Source organism: Olea europaea, unplaced genomic scaffold (assembly GCF_002742605.1).
Source record: "Olea europaea var. sylvestris unplaced genomic scaffold, O_europaea_v1 scaffold2860, whole genome shotgun sequence".
NCBI classification, from domain to species: domain Eukaryota; kingdom Viridiplantae; phylum Streptophyta; class Magnoliopsida; order Lamiales; family Oleaceae; genus Olea; species Olea europaea.
Genome location: NW_019247124.1, coordinates 50675 through 69271, shown reverse-complemented (window position 1 = coordinate 69271; position 18597 = coordinate 50675). Strand labels below are relative to the sequence as shown.

General features: G+C 41.4%; 2 protein-coding genes across 2 annotated transcripts in view; both read left to right on the top strand.

Annotated features, from left to right (window-relative positions):
• The window catches only part of LOC111384166 (uncharacterized mitochondrial protein AtMg00810-like), a 3752-nt gene extending 1268 nt beyond the window's left edge, over positions 1-2484 (top strand). Inside the window, exons 2-3 of the mRNA XM_023008419.1 lie at positions 1636-1732; positions 1816-2484. Coding sequence (XP_022864187.1) covers positions 1636-1732; positions 1816-2484 — 766 coding nt within the window. The remainder of the gene's footprint in view (positions 1-1635; positions 1733-1815) is intronic.
• A 676-nt stretch (positions 2485-3160) lies between these two features.
• On the top strand, positions 3161-4906 carry LOC111384164. Its single transcript, XM_023008414.1, has 3 exons — positions 3161-3908; positions 4254-4650; positions 4743-4906. Exons 1-3 carry the CDS (start codon positions 3705-3707, stop codon positions 4871-4873), a joined length of 732 nt encoding a protein of 243 aa, XP_022864182.1. The 5' UTR covers positions 3161-3704; the 3' UTR covers positions 4874-4906.
• The last annotated feature ends 13691 nt before the right edge of the window (positions 4907-18597 follow it).

Sequence of the window (18597 nt, the reverse complement as noted above, 5' to 3'; positions counted from 1 at the left end):
TTATTAATTAAATCATTTTGAAATACATAAAATTATTGATAAAATTTCTTTTTTGATGGTTGAGTAGTTCTTTTGAGGGCCAGTCCATACACCACTATGGAATCTAACCAATTGTTATTGACTTGACTCTTTTGGAATCTGCTTTAACACTCCACCAAAGTCTAAATTAGAGACATCAGTTTCGACAATAATTGAAACAGTAGGATCAAGAATTATTAAGCATGGAATATTTTTGACAACCTTTTTGACTTTTTGAACAGCTGTTGTACACTCGTGACTCCATGGGTCCAGGTTCTTTTGAAGTCTTTTGAAAAGACGAGCACAGACCAACCTTATCTCTTTGATAAAGTCGCTGACATAATTGACACAACGAAAAAATCTTTGAAGAGAAGATTTATCTAAAATTTCATTAGGAAATTTTTCAGTAAAATATAGACTTCTCTGAATTGGAATAATTAAACCATTTTGAATATTATGATCTAAAAATTTTATTTTTGTTTGACATAGAACAATTTCTTTAGCAGAGACTGTTAAACCATTTTTTTGATTACATGCATGAATGTATTGATATGTTTGAAATGTTCTATACTTTCTGAAAATATAAAAATATCATCAATGTAAACAATAATAAAATTTGAAAAAGGATTGAAAATATCATTCATGATTTTTTAAAATTTAGAAGGAGCATTTTTTAGGCTAAAGAACATAACAAGGAGCATTTTTTAGACCAAATGGCATAACATTCCATTCGTATTGACCAAAAGGAACATTGAAAGCAATTTTGTATTTATCTTTTTCTTTAATTTGAATTTGTCAGAAGCCTGACTTCATATCAAATTTTGAGAAGATAACATCCTTGAATAATCAATTCAAAAGATCTTTCTTTTGAGGAAGTGGATAAAGAATCCATTGAAGAACAGTATTAAGAGGCTTATAATTGATAATAAGACGCGGAACACCTAATTCAATTTCAGCCGAATTATTGACACAGAAAGTTGAGCAACTCCAAGGAGATTTGCTCGAACGAATTAAACCTTTGTCAAGTAAATCATTGATTTCCTTGATACAAAAGTCTAACAATTCTTTGTTCATTTGAATAGGACGAGATTTAGTAGGAATATTTGTTTAATGAAAATCAGAATTGTATGGAAGAGATACCACATGTTTTTTACGATCCCAAAAAGTATTTGGAATAGTAGAACAAATCTCTTTTTCAATTTGTTTTTGAAGATTTGAAATTTTTTCTTGAGTTGAAGGATTTTGTAATTGTTCTTCAATTCTTTGAAATTTAATTTCTTCTTTGTGAAATTTAATATGATTTTTCTTGAAATTGATATTATTTTTGAAATTGATGCTTCTTTTAAAGAATTTATATCTTTATAAGAAGGAGGATTTGTAAATTTGAAACAAATTTCTTGATCAAAAGTATTTGTAGTTAAACCTTTTGAATTAGCTTGAGAAGGATAAATTTGAATAATAAAAGGAGTACCAAGAATTACTTCTTGATCCAAATTTTTTACAAGATAGAATGTTTGAATTACAAATAGGAGCTTTTGAAAGTTTATATTGAATATTGAGTTTTTTTATCATTAGCATCATAAAAACGCTAAGTAGTTTTTTCAAAATATTTTGTAGGTATCAATCTTTCACGGATATAATTTTGATCAGTTGCAGAATCAATAAGGACTTTAGAAGTAAATTTGAATTATTTGTTGACTACAATAGTCATACTGTAGTACCATTTTTGAAGTTGAATACAATTAATAATATTAATAATTTCTTCTTCAAACAATCACCAAGAGCATGGTTTGACAGATTTGCAACAGTGTTAAAGAGTCAAGGATATTAGCAAGGACAGTCAGACCATACTATGTTTTACCGTCTGAAACTAGAATGAAAGCTATCCTGATTGTATATGTTGATGACATAATATTGACCGGAGATAATATATTGGAACTAGAGAGACTTAAAAAAAACTTGCCCACAGAGTTCGAAATAAAAGATCTGGGTCAGATGAGATATTTCTTGGGAATGGAGTTAGCAAGATCAAAGAAGGGAATCAGTGTTTCGCAACGAAAATACGTTCTTGATCTTTTAACTGAAACATGCATGCTTGGATGTAAATCTAGTGACACTCCTATAGACCAAGGAAGAAAAGGGGAAGACACTGGAAAATCAGTTGAAAAAGACAGATATCAACGGCTAGTTGGCAAACTAATCTATCTCTCACACACTAGACCTGACATTGCATTTGCAGTTAGTGTGGTAAGCCAATACCTGCATTCTCCAAAGGAAGCTTACTTAGAGGCAGTATATAGAATACTTAGATATCTCAAAGGTACTCCTGGAAATGGACTCTTCTTCAAGAAAAATGAAAGAAAGGAAGTAGAAGTCTTTACTGATGCAGATTGGGCTGGATCATTAGAAGATAGGAGATCAACTACTGGCTATTGTACCTTTGTGTGGGGAAATTCGGTAACCTAGAGAAGTAAGAAGCAGAATGTAGTAGCTAGAAGCAATGTTGAGGTTGAGTTTAGAACAGTTGCACAAGGTATTTGCGAATGACTATGGATAAAGAAACTACTGGAGGAATTACAAACTGGGGTAAATCTTCCAATTAAGTTCTATTGCGACAACAAAGCTGCTATAAATATTTTTCTCAATCCAGTCCAACACAATCGAACCAAACACGTAGAAGTAGACAGACACTTCATCAAAGAAAAAGTTGAAGACGGAATTCAATGCATGACCTATGTACCTACAGAAGAACAAATTGCATATATCTTCACCAAATGACTCTCTCGACCGAATTTCGAGGATTTAATCAGCAAGTTGGATATGATTAATATTTACGATCCAACTTGAGGGGGAGTGTAGAAATCTCGAGAGTTTAGGAAATATTTTGTATTACCGTGTAATTTGATATAATTTGATTAGGTACCTTATTTAGATTAGGTAAGATTCACGTTTCCTTTTCCCAAAACTTACCTAGTTTAGTTCTGGACTTGTAATACAAATTCAGTTCATTAGGTTGTAAATTATACACAAGAAAGTAATACAATTAACTTTCATATTCCATCCTATTTTCCATACAATACTTAGAGAGTTTGAGTGGAAAATGACTCCAAACCTTATATCATTCTCGTCTACTTTCTGCTCCTTTACCATTTTCTTTTTGTTCAGAATATCAAAAACATGGTTGCCAGTGGCTCTGTATGAAACTTCAACTGATGTGCTCAGTTTCTACACACTGTCAGTAGATTACAACCACTGAACTATGATCCTCCTATTGCTATCTGATTACTAATTGCTTTCAATTATACACGAAAGTAACGTTAAAAATTACAAGCCTCTTTTTACACGATTTTGTAAAGGAGCACATGCAACTGCCATGGGAGTTTTCACCTTAACCTAAATTTGCAACAGTTGTACCTCCCATTTTGTTTTCTTGCTAAGATAGCTTTTTAAATTGATTAATTTATCATTTTTCTAGATCTTATCCTTATAGTTTTATAATTTCATGACATATTCATGGATATCAAATTGCAGTTCCAATTGAGTTTGGGGACAATGCTAAAAATTGTATTGGTAATGACAAAGCACCAATTGGAAATCGCCAGATTGAAAGAGCTAAGAAAGGGGAACCTGTATGTAGGCAGCTGAAAGTTCACCTATCATTAAACAACAATTTCTGTCCAGTTGACATGGGCCATATTGGAACCCCTTTAAATGCTAATCCCGTGTCAACTGGCATTGGATGTTCTTCTGAGAAAGAACAACACATTTCCTCTGTTACTTCTGCTGGTGAAAACATGAAAGACGGCCTTTTGGGTGCCCCTCTCAGCAATAGTGTTGAAATGGAGATAGATCGATGGACAAAAGAATTTAATCAGTACATTCAACTTCAGGTATGACAATAGTGATTAATATTCAAATGAGACATCCTAATTTACTTGACACTTTGTTTCTTGTTAAAGCATACAAAATTTTTGAAGTGAAAAGTAGTAAAATTTATTCCTTCGGTTTCACAAGCTTTTCCTTCTTTGGAAGTTTCAAAAAAATGGCTACTTACCACAAATGATTATAATTGCTCATATGCTTGCGTATTGTACTACACGACTGGACAGTACAATGGAAAATAATTTAGGTTATTTTTCTTCCTTTGCTGTGTATGCATGATCTACGGTGTTCAATTTGTTTCAGGTTAATAATTTTTTTCAGGTAGCAACTTCAAACTTGGTTTTGTTGAACAGGAAGAGAACATCCGGAAGGGTGTAAATGAGCTAAGTCGAAGGCACGCAATTTCTTTACTCGATGCCATGGAGAAACAAATCAACAGGAAATTAAATGAGAAGGAGCTTGAAATGGAAAACATGAACCGCAAGAACAAGGAGTTAGGGGACAGGATAAAGCAGGTTGCCGAGGATGCTCAGAAGTGGCATTACTTAGCAAAATACAATGAATCAATTGTCAATGTCCTGAAAAGCAATATCCAACAACTCCTGGCACAAGGCACTTCTCGAGCTCAGGAAGGTTCTGGAGAGAGTGAAGTAGACGATGCAGTTTCTTGCACGAACCATTGGGAAATCGTCAGTGGTTCGGGAAATGAAGTCCCAACTAATCACCGGCTAAAATGCCGAGGGTGTAAGGGTAAAGAAGTGTCTGTCTTGTTATTTCCTTGTAGACATTTGTGTCTGTGTATAGGTTGTGAAGGGTTCATTGATATTTGTCCAATTTGTCAGGTAGTCAAGACTGCAAGCGTTCAAGTATACATGTCGTGAATGCCGTATCTGAGCACTTGCTGTCCTCGTTCCATTTTCTGTTAATGAATGCATCATGTGTTGATGAGAAACTGTGCAAAGAGAAATCATGAATTTAAATAATGGGCATTCGATCTTTTGCTTTATCCAGTGGATTCCAAGTTTTCCTAGTAGGAGTCACTCATATGACATGTTAGATTAGTGGGCAAAGTCTGGTTCGATAGAGAATTAAATCTAATCTAGAATTACTTAGTATCTTGTAAATGAAACTGTCGGTTCAACTTTAATTATGAAATTGGAATTTCAATAACCATTCTCATTTTCCTAATGTTTGAAACAACTAGGGGTGGATAGTTTAACTATTCGGTTCCAAAAATTAAATGAAATCTAATGATTCTATTTACAAAATGATCAAAGTTTAATAGGTCCATTTTTTGAAATTTGGTTCCAAAAATTACATGAAATCAAATGTTTTCGTTCAAAAAATACCAGTCGAATGGGTGGTTTCAGTTCTTGATATACTTGGATCAAAACATTCGACGCCCACCCCTAGAAAAACACAACAAATGACATAATCTATCCTACAAAATAATGATCATAGTCCAAATTTTAAAATACAAACAAGAAGTTGTCCAATAAAATTCATCTACCAATTTATACAAATGACCAAAAGTAAATAATAACAATAAAACATTGGAGAAATTGTAATAATTTGGCAGGTTCGATTATAAAAATAAAATGAAATAAAATGGGAGGTTTGTTTCTTCAATTTTGGTTCTAGAATCGAGAGCTAAATCAAACCCATAGTTTCTTGATTCTAATATCCTCACCTATTTAACTCAAGAAGAAACAAATTGAATTGCTAGTTTTAGTTCGAGTGGGACTTTTGCCCACCCATATGTTACATAGGTTAGTGTTGTTGATATTCTTTCTAATATTTACGCATTTTACCACTCCACTAGAAATTTCCTCTTCCCATAACATACTCCAACTTAGCAATTTTCATCATTTGTCCAGGATTGAGCCCAAAGATTTCACGATCGGCTTAAACTGACTCCTACCTATGCCATATACCCAATCATTCCAAATAATGCTTGCATTCTCCATCTTTAAGAGATAAAACTAGAAAAGAAAATTTTATCCATTGTCATGTTTAAAACTTAGGATCCGTTTGCTTGCAAAAATGGAATTAAATTGAATTGAAAACAAATTTTAGGAAATTGAACTGCCTCGAAATTGTTTTTCTGAGAATTGTAAATTATTGTGTTTGATTAATATAATTTTTCACCTGGAAAATGTTGAAATAAAAGTGTTTTTTGGTGTTCGTTTGGCTTTACATGAAAATTATCAATTAAAGGGATAAATTTTACTGATATTGGGAATGAAATTTGTTTTCATTGCCAACAAAATATATATATATATATCAAGAAAATCATTTATCTTTTGATATTCTTTTGACTTTGTTTTATATGAAAATTGTCAATTAAAGTGAAATATTTTTTTACAATAATTCTTAGAATTTGTTTTCATTGCTAAAAAAAAAAAAAACGTGAACAATAGGTTGGAAAACCAATACCTTAAAAACCAAGAAAATACTTCCCAAGACAAGCAAGAAAATGGAATTCCATGAAAATTAAAACGTATCAAACACACAAAATTGGAAAAAAGGTGGAATTCGAACGAATCAAACATTCCCTTAATATATTTTAAATCTCAATGAGAATCCCCAATTAATATATTAGTGCCGTTTGATTTGTGTTTTAGCTTCAAATTTTGAATTTATTTTTAGATCTCTTTTGAGAGTTTGTTCCAAGTTTGCTAAAAACATGATTTGTTTATCATTTTGAGAAATTACTTCTTCAAATGAAAAATTAGAAAACAAGTTTGGTTTGAAATTTTGAAAATTTTTCACTTTATATTTTATTTTTCTAAAATTTTTATTATTTTATTTTATATTTTTATAATCTTATTTTGCAGATTTTTTAAAGAATTTTAGATTTTTAGTTTTTTATAATTTATTTTTTAACTTTTGTTTTTTAGAATTTAATTTTTTTAAATCTAAAAATTTTATCTGTTGAAATTTTATATTTTTAAACTTTAGTTATTTAATTTAAATTAAGTGAACCCTTCTTTTAGGAACCTTATGAAATTTTAAATCCCCCATGAAAAATTTCAACACTCCAATTTCGATGATTTTTTTATGATCGAATCCTATCTTGATCATGCCATATTATCCTGTTTGACGAAAGGTCAATTATGTAATAATCAATATATTTAATGTGATCCGTATTTGTCTTAATTGTGCCCTTCATTTGAGTAGTTTTTTCTTCAACAACGTGCCATAAGTCTATGCTTTTTTTTAAAAAAAAATTAAAATTAAAATTTTATTTGAACGCTTGTTTTACATGTTTTAAATGTTTTCAGAACTTTCACTGAAAATATTCAAAACGTCAAAAATGCATTTTGAATTCTGTGTTATAAAGTTATCATTGTTTTTGAGGATACATTTTCAAAAATAGCAGATCAAGCAAGTTTTCTGTTGGCCCCAAAAAGTGTTGCCAACAGATGCCGGACCCACCCGCGTACACGTGAGCGAATGTCCTACACGCTAAGACACGTGGATGGTCTAGAACGAACGAATAAGGGGCGTGGGAGTAGCTCAACGACACGGGATGAGAACGTTCGAAATCCAGCGGGATGTTCTTAATCCGATTGTACAATAATTACCAATCAACATTTGTAAATGTATATCTCAATATGTATGAACTCGTTTGTGTTGCAAGATAATAAGAGAGGGTTGAGTAAAATATGGTTTCTTGTATTGATTCTTGCGTTACCCTTCAATGATATACAAGGGAAGTATTTATAGTGTTACATGTGAAATGGTAGCCCTTAGATGAGGTGGCACGTGGCCTCATCTCCTTTATTCAAATATCCAATCCTAGGCATCATCCTTGACTTGCTAGCTTGCTGCGCATTTATTGCTTGTGCAGAACCCCTATGCTAGTGATAAGACTTGATTTATGTACTCATGATAAACGTTCCATCAATCATTCAAACAAGATCTTTATATAGAAGATCTCTTGAGAGAGGTGATCATGGAAGACGTTCCTTCATGGTTCGGAGGCTTCTGCCGCTCATGTAGTACTTCCGCTTCAGTGCTTCGGCTATCTTCACAGGCCTCGGTATATGGGCCTCGCATGAAGGGCCTCGGCCATACATGCCACGTGGCTCGGATTGAGTAGGCCATAGGCCCAAGTAGGTTGGCCAAGTATGACAACACGTAACAATAGTCCCCCAAGTCCAAGTATAGTCATTTATGTAATGCGTGGACTTTAATGAAGTAAAGCCAGTGGGTTGGGTAAAAATTGAAAAATTTTTTGAACCCAAATAATATAGTCCCCCAAGTCCAAGTATAGATATTTATATCATGGTTGGAGTTAAAAGTGTGCTGTTGTGGGTGAATGATGAAGAAGCCGAGGTAGTGGAATGAGCTGAATGTGCGAGGCTTGTGAAAGTTGAAATTGAAGATGAAGCCAAGGTGGTAGGGAAACCGAACCTGCGAGGCTTGATGGCTGAATGTTGGAGGTGAAGCCGAGGTGGTAAACTGAACCTGCGAGGCTTGATGGCCGAATGTTGGAGAAGAAGCCGAGGTGGTAAGGAAATCGAACCTGCGAGGCTTGATGGCTGAATGTTGGAGATGAAGCCGAGGTGGTAGGAAAATCGAACTTGTGAGGCTTGATGGCTAAATGTTGGAGATGAAGCCGAGGTTCATTGACAATAATTGTTCCTCGACAGTTGTGCCAAAGATTTGATATTTTGTGCATGTTTTCGAGGAAAGGTGGCTGAACCGTTGCGACTTCCAAGGCACCTGCTGCCGTCAAACTAAAATCATAATTATTAGAACAGTTGGAGCTTCTAGAAGCATACGTGTTGGATGAGGTGCATGGGAGACACGCTTAAATCTGAGGAGTAGTTTTCAAAAACTATTTGAATTCTACGCTTCGGATTTGATTTAAACTGAAGGGTTCAGATTGAATGAGTTTCGATCTGACGGTGTGGGTTCGTCCGGATCCTTTATAAAAGGTGAGAGAACTCTTTTTTTCAGAATTTTCCAGCACTTGCAATCTGATTTCTCCTCTTAGAGCTTAGACATTGCAGTGTTGAGGCAATTCCGTTTACTGCTTTTCCGACAAACTCTGTTCGCGTAGTTTTTCAGTAGGTACTTTTCACAGAAAATCCTCTTATTCTTAGTTGCTTTCTGAGATGGAGTCGACTTCGGGTAGGGAGTTGGTCATTGTCGCGTCGTTTGGTCGGGGGTCTAGTTATAGGGGGGACTCTGAGGTTGAGCAGATTGCTATGATCGAGGAGGAAGTAGATTACAATGTAGAGTGGAGGGCGTCTAGAGTCCCTTCGAATATGATGTCGAAGAGGTTGGGGGAGATAAGGGAGAGGTACTATGTACCTCATTATGTGGAGATGTTAGTACCCGAGGCCCATGAGCGAGCCTGTTATCCAAGGTTGGGGTGCGTGGCGGTGAGCGAATATTTATTTAAGGTAGGTATGCATCTTCCTCTACACCCCTTCTTCAGGGTTGTGCTGAGGAATTTCATGTTGTCGCCGGCCCAGGTTCTGCAAAATGGGTGGAGCCAGTTGGTCGGCTCGTACTTCTTGTGGAAGGAAGTGTCGCTTGGCGAGGACATGCCTCTCCACATCTTCATGACCTCATTCCAGCCTAGGATAATAGGTAAGGAGTCCAAAGGGTGGTATTACTTGACTCCTTGGGGGACCCATGCACCTTTTGTGGTGAGACTGCCTTCTTCCATAAAGGGGTGGAACGAGTCGTGGTTCTGGGTGAGGGGTAAGTGACAGGCGATGGAGGGAGACAAAGCTCTGTCTCGCACAGTACCAACCCAATACAATGAAGCTCGTGAGTCTCCCAGCCTAAGTAGTTTGCATTCCGTTTTCAGCTTTAATTTTTCTCTAACTGTTGATGCCTCATTTGCAGATTACAGTACGAGGTTCGAGTTGAGCAAGGAGGAGTTTGAAGTGGTAGAGGATATTTACAAGAGACCTCTGAAGCTACGCCACTTTGATCACCTCATCGACATGAGTCGTTATTTCTTAGACTTCGAACTGATGGCCTCCAAGGGTATGAAGCTCTCACACTTGTATATTTTTTGTGCGTCTCTCCAAGGATAGCACCTCGTAAGCTTCCGAAGAGAGGACCACCCCAGAGGCCAGAAAAGGCCAAGGAGCCTCAGGGGAAGAAGAAAGTCCCTAAGGAGCCGAAGAAGAGGAAGTTGGTGCACATCTCCAGCTCATCTGACAAATTTGGGAGTTTTGTGTCCCAAGGCAAAGAAGCCGGACCGCCGAAGCTACTGGAAGCCGCTTCGAAAGTGACTAAGATTGAAATGGTCCGGCGTGCAGAGGCTAATGAGGTGAGGAAGGAGGCTGCAAGGAGGCAAGTTGAGGTGACTGAGGAGGAGACTGCCAAAGATAAACCTGTTCGAGTACAAGGCAAGTCTTCGAGCTTCTTTGCCGACAGGGAGGAGCCTCTGGCCCCAGCTTTGGTGGAGGCCCTGCTACCTGAGATCCGAGACGCCACAGAAATTTTTATAGATTCTGGACAGATCGGTGGCAGCTGCACGCCTCCTCCTGTGATGCCACAGACTTGACCAAGGCTCTTGTGAGCCAAAGTGTTGGGACCTTTGGCCTTGCACTGGAATGTTAGGACCTTTGGCCTTGCTTTGGTGGAGGCCCTGCTACCTGAGATCCTAGACGCCACAAAAATTTTTATAGATTCTGGACAGATCGGTGGCAGCTGCACGCCTCCTCCTGTGATGCCACAGACTTGACCAAGGCTCTTGTGAGCCAAAGTGTTAGGACCTTTGGCCTTGCACTGGAATGCAGGGAGGCCCTCACTGACTTCCAGACAAGGACCACCGCCTCAGAAAGGAAGACGGTCTCCCTTGAAGAGGAGCTGAAAGCAACTAGGGTCGAGGCTGAGGTATCTAGGGCCCAAAAACTTGAAGAATCGGCCAAGTTGGAGTCTACCTTGGCCCAGATAGAGGCATTGAAGAGGGAGGTGCATGAATCCCAGTCTGAGATGACCTCCTTGACAAAGAAGGTGGAGGTTTCCAATGACCACTAGAGGGTGACAGTCGAAGCCTTGGAGAAGGCTAACAAGGAGCTGGCAGGGGCCCAAAATGTATACAAATTCATCGAGGGCCAAATTAAGTGTACGTCGATGAGGCGACCCATGCTAGGGAGGAAGCCCAAAATGCAAGGGAGGAGGCAGTGAAAGACTGCATCGCCAATTTCCACAATACTGCGGAGTACCAGAGCATCAGCATTTACTGGAATAACTTTGCTTATGCCGAGGTGATGGAGCAGGCTGAGGAGTTGTACCCAAATCAGGACCTGTCGCAACTCAGGCCAAAGTTTGTGGACGAGGTGCCTCAAACCCCAGCTGGTGAGACGGTGGGAGTTGAAGTAGCAGAGGTAGGAGAAGCAAACTCTGATGCTCAAGCTGCGGAAGTCCTAATATCTTTTTCGTTTAATGTTGTTCCTTTCTCTGAAGTGTGTTGGCCTTGCTAAGTAATTGAACGTAATATTTATTGAAGAACTAAATAACTTTAATTGGGTATCCTAACTCCAATCACTTGAGCAAATAAATTGTGTGAAAGTTATGACCAATATTGGACTTAAGCAAATGATATTGTACTTAAGCTTAATAATCGTAACTTGAGGAGATCTTAAGAATTAATCGTTCCAGCCGAACTGGGAATTTTATTCTGATTCAAGTGTATGAGCTTCGGAGTTCAAGCGAGGTGGCCCAGAAATGGATGCTTGCCTCACCTCTGAGGTGACGACGCTTCCTAACATGGTGGATGGTGTAACCATGTTGAGGTTTCTCCCCTTGACGTTTAGCCTCGTTAAAAGGAGAGGCATGTGCATGCGCCTCGGAGTTCAAGTGAGGTGGCCCAGAAATGGACGTTTACCTCTCCTTCGAGGTGATGACGCTTCCCAACATGGTGGATAGTGCAGCCATGTTGAGGCTTCTCTCCTTGACGTTCGGCCTCGTCAGAAGGGGAGGCATGTGCATGTGCCTCTGAGTTCAAGCGAGGTGACCCAGAAATGGACGCTTGCCTCTCTTCCGAGGTGACGACGCTTCCCAACATGGTGGATGGTGTAGCCATGTTGAGGCTTCTCCCCTTGACATTCAGCCTCGTCAAAAGGGAGGCATGTGCATGCGCCTCAGAGTTCAAGCGAGGTGGCCTAGAAATGGACGCTTGCCTCTCCTTTGAGGTGACGACACTTTTCAACATAGTGGATGGTGTAGCCATGTTGAGGCTTTTCCCCTTGATGTTCAGCCTCATCAAAAGGGAGGCATGTGCATGCGCCTTGGAGTTTAATCGAGGTGGCCCAGAAATGGACGCTTGCCTCTCCTCCAAGGTGAGGAAGTAATGCGACACGTTAATTTAATCACAGAATTTTATTGAACCATAGAAATGTTACAAGAGCTGGGAAAGATCGTCCAGCGAGGTAGTACATTCATTGGTAGTAGATTCTGAGATGCTCGATGTTCCATGGACGGGGTTGGGCCTTGCCGTTCATGTCTTCAATCCAGTAAGTCCCAGGCCGGATCTCTTTGTCTAATTTAAGTGGGCCTTCCCAGTTTGGACCCAGTGAACCGGAACCAGGTTCCTTTGAGGAAAGGAAAACTCTTCTAAGGACCAAGTCGTTGATTCGAAATGATCTCTTCTTTACCTTTGAGTTGAAGTATCTCGTCATCTTCCTTTGATATATGCCGAGCTTCAACTGGGAGTCATCTCTTCTTTCTTCAATGAAGTCGAGGTTGTACCTCCTAAGCTCGTCGTTTGTCATCTCAGTAAAATGCAGACGTCTTGGAGACGAGAGTCCGACCTCAACGGGGCTCATTGCCTCAGTACCATATGCCATGAGGAAGGGTATTTTCCCAGTTGGGGTCCTCGGATCGCCCAAAGTACTTGTGGCAGCTCATCCACTCAGGCCCCCTTTGACACATCAAGCTTCCTTTTTAGGACATGTTTGATTGTTTTGTTCACAACCTCAACTTGGCCATTTGCTTGTGGGTGGTGGGGCGTGGAGAAATGCTTCTTGATGCTGAGTTCTTTGCATAGCGCCCTGACCTTCTTGTTGTCGAATTGTCTACCATTGTCTGAGACAATTAAGTAGGGAATCTCGAACCGGCATATGATATTCTTCCACAAGAACTTGGAAGTGTTTGCTTCTGTAATTTTTGCTAGTGGTTCAGTCTCAACCTATTTTGTAAAGTAATCGATGGCCGCAATTGCAAAGCTCGCACCTCCTCTACCTTTAGGTAGGGGGCCTATGAGGTCCATACCCCATTTTGAGAAAGGCCAAGGGCTGGAGACCGCGGTCAAATCCTACGAAGGTTGTCTTTGTATCGAAGAGAATCGTTGGCATTTATCACATTTTCGTACAAATTCAAGGGCATCCCTTTTCAGGGTAGGCCAGTAGTATCCTTGCCTCAATATTTTTTGTGCCAAAGATAGCCCTTTGCAGTGATTGCCGCACACGCCCTCATGGACTTCTCTTAATATGTACATAGCCTCTTCTCCTCCAATGCACCGTAAGAGTGGGGAGGTGAAGTTCCTCTTATAAAGAACATCATCAACGAAGAGGAAGTGGGCTGACTTCCTCCTTAGCTTGTAGGCCTCATGCTTGTTAGTGGGAAGTACCTGGTCTTTGAGGTATGCTACGATCGGCTGCATCCATGTAGGGGTCCCGGCGACCCACATGACATTGGGGGCCTCGATTGATGGTAGGAGGAGGTGCTCTATAGATACTACTGTGAGTAGTTCTGAATCCTTGCTACTAGCGAGCTTGGAGAGTGCTTCCGCATGAGAATTTTCGATACGAGGGATCGGGATTAGTTCAAATTTTTCAAAGGATGGGGTAAGGTTCATCACCATTTTCAAGTAGGAGGCCATCGTTTTATCATTGGCTGAGAAGTTACTATTTACTTGACTAACAATCAGCTGGGAGTCACTGCTGATGAGGAGCCTTTTTACTTGCATTTCCTTGGCCAGCTTGAGGCCTGCAAGTAGTGCCTCGTATTCTACTACATTGTTGGTGGCCCTGAACCCGAACCTCATCGCTGAGTTTAGCTTGTGACCCTCAGGGCTGATGAGGACTACTCCAGCACCTGAGCCGGCATCTCCAACCGACCCATCCATGAATAAGTTCCACGTAGGGGGCTCGACGGGTTCCATGATTTCATCTACCTCGGGTAAGTTGACGAATTCTGCCATAAAGTCAGCCAAGACCTGACCTTTGATGGCTGCCCTAGCCTTGAACACGAGGTCAAATTCACTTAGCTCTATTGCCCACTTCAACAATCTTCCTGAGGCATTGAGCTTTTGGAGTACCTACCTCAGGGGAAAGTTTGTCAGTACATGGATGGTGTGAGCTTGAAAGTAGGGTCTCAATTTCCTGGAGGCCGTGATCAAGGCCAGAGCGAGCTTTTCCATATCGGGGTAACGGGTTTTCGGCGATAGCAGTACTTTACTTGTATAGTAAACTGGGAGTTAGGTGGTCCCCTTATCTCGGGTTAGAACCGAACTGATGGCCTCTTTGAAAATGGTTAGATATAGCTATAGGATCTCACCGGGCTTCGGTTTGGAGAGGAGGGGGGCCTACCCCAGGTGCCTTTTCAGGCCTTTTCACATTCCTCGTTCCATTGGAATTTCTTCCCAGGTTTCAGTACTTTGAAAAATGGAAAGCATTTGTCTGTAGCTTTGGAGACGAAGCGGCTAAGTGTGGCCACCCGCCCAATCAAATTTTGCACTTCCTTTGGCTTTTGGGGGGACCTCATCTTGTATAGGGCCTCAATCTTCTCCGGGTTGGCTTCAATTCCGCGTTGATCGACCATGTATCCTAAGAATTTTTCGAAGGCCACTCCAAAGGCACACTTGAGGGGGTTGAGCCTCATCCTATATCTTCTCAAGATTTGGAAGGTGCTGTTGAGGTGTCTTATGTGGTCCTCAGCCTCCAGACTTTTTACCAACATGTCATCCACGTATACCTCCATTGTCTTGCTGATGAGGTCCACAAACATTTTGTTGACGACCATTTGGTAAGTCACTCTGGCATTTTTCAATCCGAAGGGCATCATCCTATAACAATAAAGGTCTCAGTCTATGATGAAAGAGGTGTGCTCCTCATCGGTCGGGTGCATGGGTATTTGGTTGTAGCCGGAGTATGCATCCATAAAGCTGTCTACTAGCTAGTCACTTGGGAGAGGAAAGCTGTCTTTCGGGCAAGCTCTGTTGAGGTTGGTGAAATCGATGCACACCCTTCACTTGCCGTTGTGCTTCTTTACTAAAATCGGGTTGGAGACCCACCTCGGATAGGTAGCCTCCCTGATAAAGCCATTTTTGATGAGCTTTTGAACCTCTTCCTTCAGAGCCTCATACCTTTCAGGATTGAGGGCTCTCCTTTTTTGTCTGCGTGGGGTAACCTTAGGATCGATTTTCAAGTGGTGGCAACTGACCTTGGGGTCTATGCCCACCATGTTCTCATGCCTCCAAACAAAGACATCGAGGTTCTGACTTAGGAAATCTTTAATCTTTTCCTTCAAAATCTTGGATAAGTCCTTACCTACTTTCAGCACCTTGGATGGTCTCGGGGGTCTATGGAGAAGCTCTTAAGTTCCTCAACTGGGGATGCTTGAGGTTCGTGTTCAATTATGCGGGGATCGATCTCATCAATGACCAATACTTTTGGGTTGGGTGGTGCATCAATCATATCGATATCTTCTGGTTCAGTAGGAGCTTCACCTGGGACATCAGCCATGACTATATCGGCTATGATTACATGGACGTCCCGGGGCTATACCTTTTTAATAGAGCTTAGATAACACTCTCTCGATCCTCTTTGGTCATCTCTCACCGTTGCCACCTATTTTCCGTTGGGAATTTCATGCATAGTTGGTGGATGGAGGTGACTGCTCCCAATTCTTTTAGGGCTAGCCTGCCTAATACTCCATGGTAGGCCGATTGACTGTCGACAATGAGGAACTCCATGAAATTCATCGTAGTTTGGGGAGACTCTCCTATCTCCATGGCGAGTGTTATCTTTCCCCTTGGAGTGATGCTATCTCCGGTGAATCCGTACAGAGGAGTTGTGGTGGGTGTCAACTGATGATCCAATATCATCTTGTCGAAGGCTGATCCGTATAGAATGTTGACAGAGCTACTGTTGTCAACCAACATTTGCTTGAGCCCATTTCAGGCTATGACGGCTCTCACAACAAGTACATCGCAGTGGGGGTAGTAAACTCCTTCGACGTCCTCTTGGGTGAAGACGATGGATGGAACTTGGTTCCTCCGGGAGCCACTGTCCACAATGTAACTTGCCAAAGGGGGGTGTTTAGCCTCTCGGGCGTAATTCCTTTTGGCGTTTCATGTTTCACCGCCAACATATGGTCCTCCAACTATGGTATCCACCTCGTGAATAGGGGCCTCATCCTGGGCTTGTCGGTTTCTTCGGTGCCTGCACCCTTCCCTGTGCCTCTCCGTATCACGCTCCCTTCGTCATGGGGAAACATCCCTTTGACAGGGAGCAACCTCTTCACGCCCATGTCGATTGTCGTGCCTGGGCACGGGCCTGTTAGCCTGAGGCGATTCATTTCTGTCCCTCGGGGGTTCCAGCCGGGAGTGGTGTGCATAGTCTCGGCAATTCGCTGTGTCGTGACCATAGGATTGGTGGTGTACACAGTATCCCGGTGGGTTCTGATTTGACCTATTTCTAGGTCCCGAACCCCGCTACGACCTCTTCCTCTACGGGATCCTTGTGGGATCTCCGTCTGTTGGGTGTTAGTAATTGGGTTGATATCCTCATATGCCATGGTGGGGACCGCGTTCAAGGTGGTGGCGACAAGTGCTTGGCCAGAACTCTCATTTCCAGCCTGATTCATTCGGTAGTCCATCAGGTGGGATTTTGGCCCTCGAGCACGCTGCCTTTGAGGAGGTGGGAGGCCCTTACTTGCCATGTTCCTATGCTCAATCAATTCTTTATTGATGATTTCCCACTCATCATTTCGAGTAGGGCGTCATAGGTGGTGCGATCTTGATTTTGCACGTCCCTCCAGAATAGGGTATTCATGTTCAGACCTCTCCTTAATGCCGATAGCGCCTCACGATCGGTGAATTGCACGCAATATGTCATCTCATCGGTGAAGCGTGATAGGAAGCTCTTTAGGGACTCCCCATGCGCCTGTCTCATGTCTTGGAGGCGTTTGATGGGGGCCTCTCCTTCTTTGCTTACCGCGAACCTCTTCAAGAATGTTGTCTTGAACTTAGGCCAACTTCTTATGCTCCTAGGTGGTAACCTGCTACACCAAATTTCAGTCGCTCCACTAAGTGTCAAATGGAAAGCTCTGCACTTCACAGCTGGGGTGGCACCCTATAGGCTCATGTGAGTTTTATAAGCATTCAGGTGCTTCTCCGGGTCGCCTCTTCCGTCATACTTTGGTATCTTTGGCATTACATAGTGGTTTGGAGCCTGGGCACTCCGTAGTTCCCTCGAGAATGGAAAATTCTCATCGTCATCGTCCAAGTCACAGGACCTCTGCTGTTCATCTGAATCATATTCCTCGGCCTCTTGCCGTGGTTGTTGGTGAGAGGTTTCGGGACGGTTCATAGCCTCTTCCTTCCTCCCCTGGCGCCTATTTATAGGAGGAGCAACACGGGGGACATTTTCCAGCCTTTCTTCAGGCTGCTGGGGCATCGGAGGTAGAGGCGGTGGCATTGTCCAAGGCTGGTGTGTCTGCTGTTGCCTAAGCCTCGGTTCAGCGGGGCTAATTCTGTCAAATACATTGTCTGCCCTCCTATGTCTTGACTCTTGCTCATACGGAGGTGAGAAGTTATCGTGATTCAATGGGACCTCGGTGGGTCGGCCAGAAGCGTAGTTGGAGGAAACATCAACTTCCACTTCCCTTTCAAATGGGCTTTTACCTCGGCTATAGTCGGTGAGGCAGTTCTATGACTTTTAATTTTGTCTTCTTGCTGGTAGTGCCCCTGAGGGGCGTATGGAGGAATGGGGAAGCCTCCCTGGCCTTGCATCTGGGCCATGAGCTCCCTCATGACCAAGTTTTGGCTAGCAATGTCTCTCATGTTGGCCGCCACGGTTGCCATTTCTCTCGACAGTCGTGCCGTCGCCCGCAATCCATCTCTTATTTGGTGGTGGTGGAGTCTTTGCCAAGCTACTAGGGCAGCGTGTGGAGGAGGCACATTTGAGTTTTCTCTTACCCTCTTGGGGGGTGTGTTTTCGTTTGAACTCATTTTCTTTTTGTCTAACTTTTCAGATTTTGCCAAGTTGTGGGGCTTCCTCTTGTTCTTTTTCAAGAACAAATCATTTTTCAAGGGGGATGCCCAAATGCTCTTCAATAAGCTTTCACCACAAGGTTGTTCGTGGTTATGGTATGGTTTTCCACAGATGGTGCCAATCTGTTGACCCAAAAAGTGTTGCCAATAGATGCCGGACCCACTCGCGCACACGTGAGCGAATGTCCTACACGCTACGACATGTGGATGGTCTAGAATGAATGAATAAGGGGCGTGGGAGTAGCTCAACGATACGAGACGAGAACGTTCAGAATCCGGCGAGATGTTCTTAATCCGATTGTACAGTAATTACCAATCGACATTTGTAAATGTATATCTCAATATGTATGAACTCGTTTGTGTTGCAAGATATAAGAGAGGGTTGAGTAAAATATGGTTTCATGTATTGATTCTTACATTACCCTTCAATGTTATACGAGGGA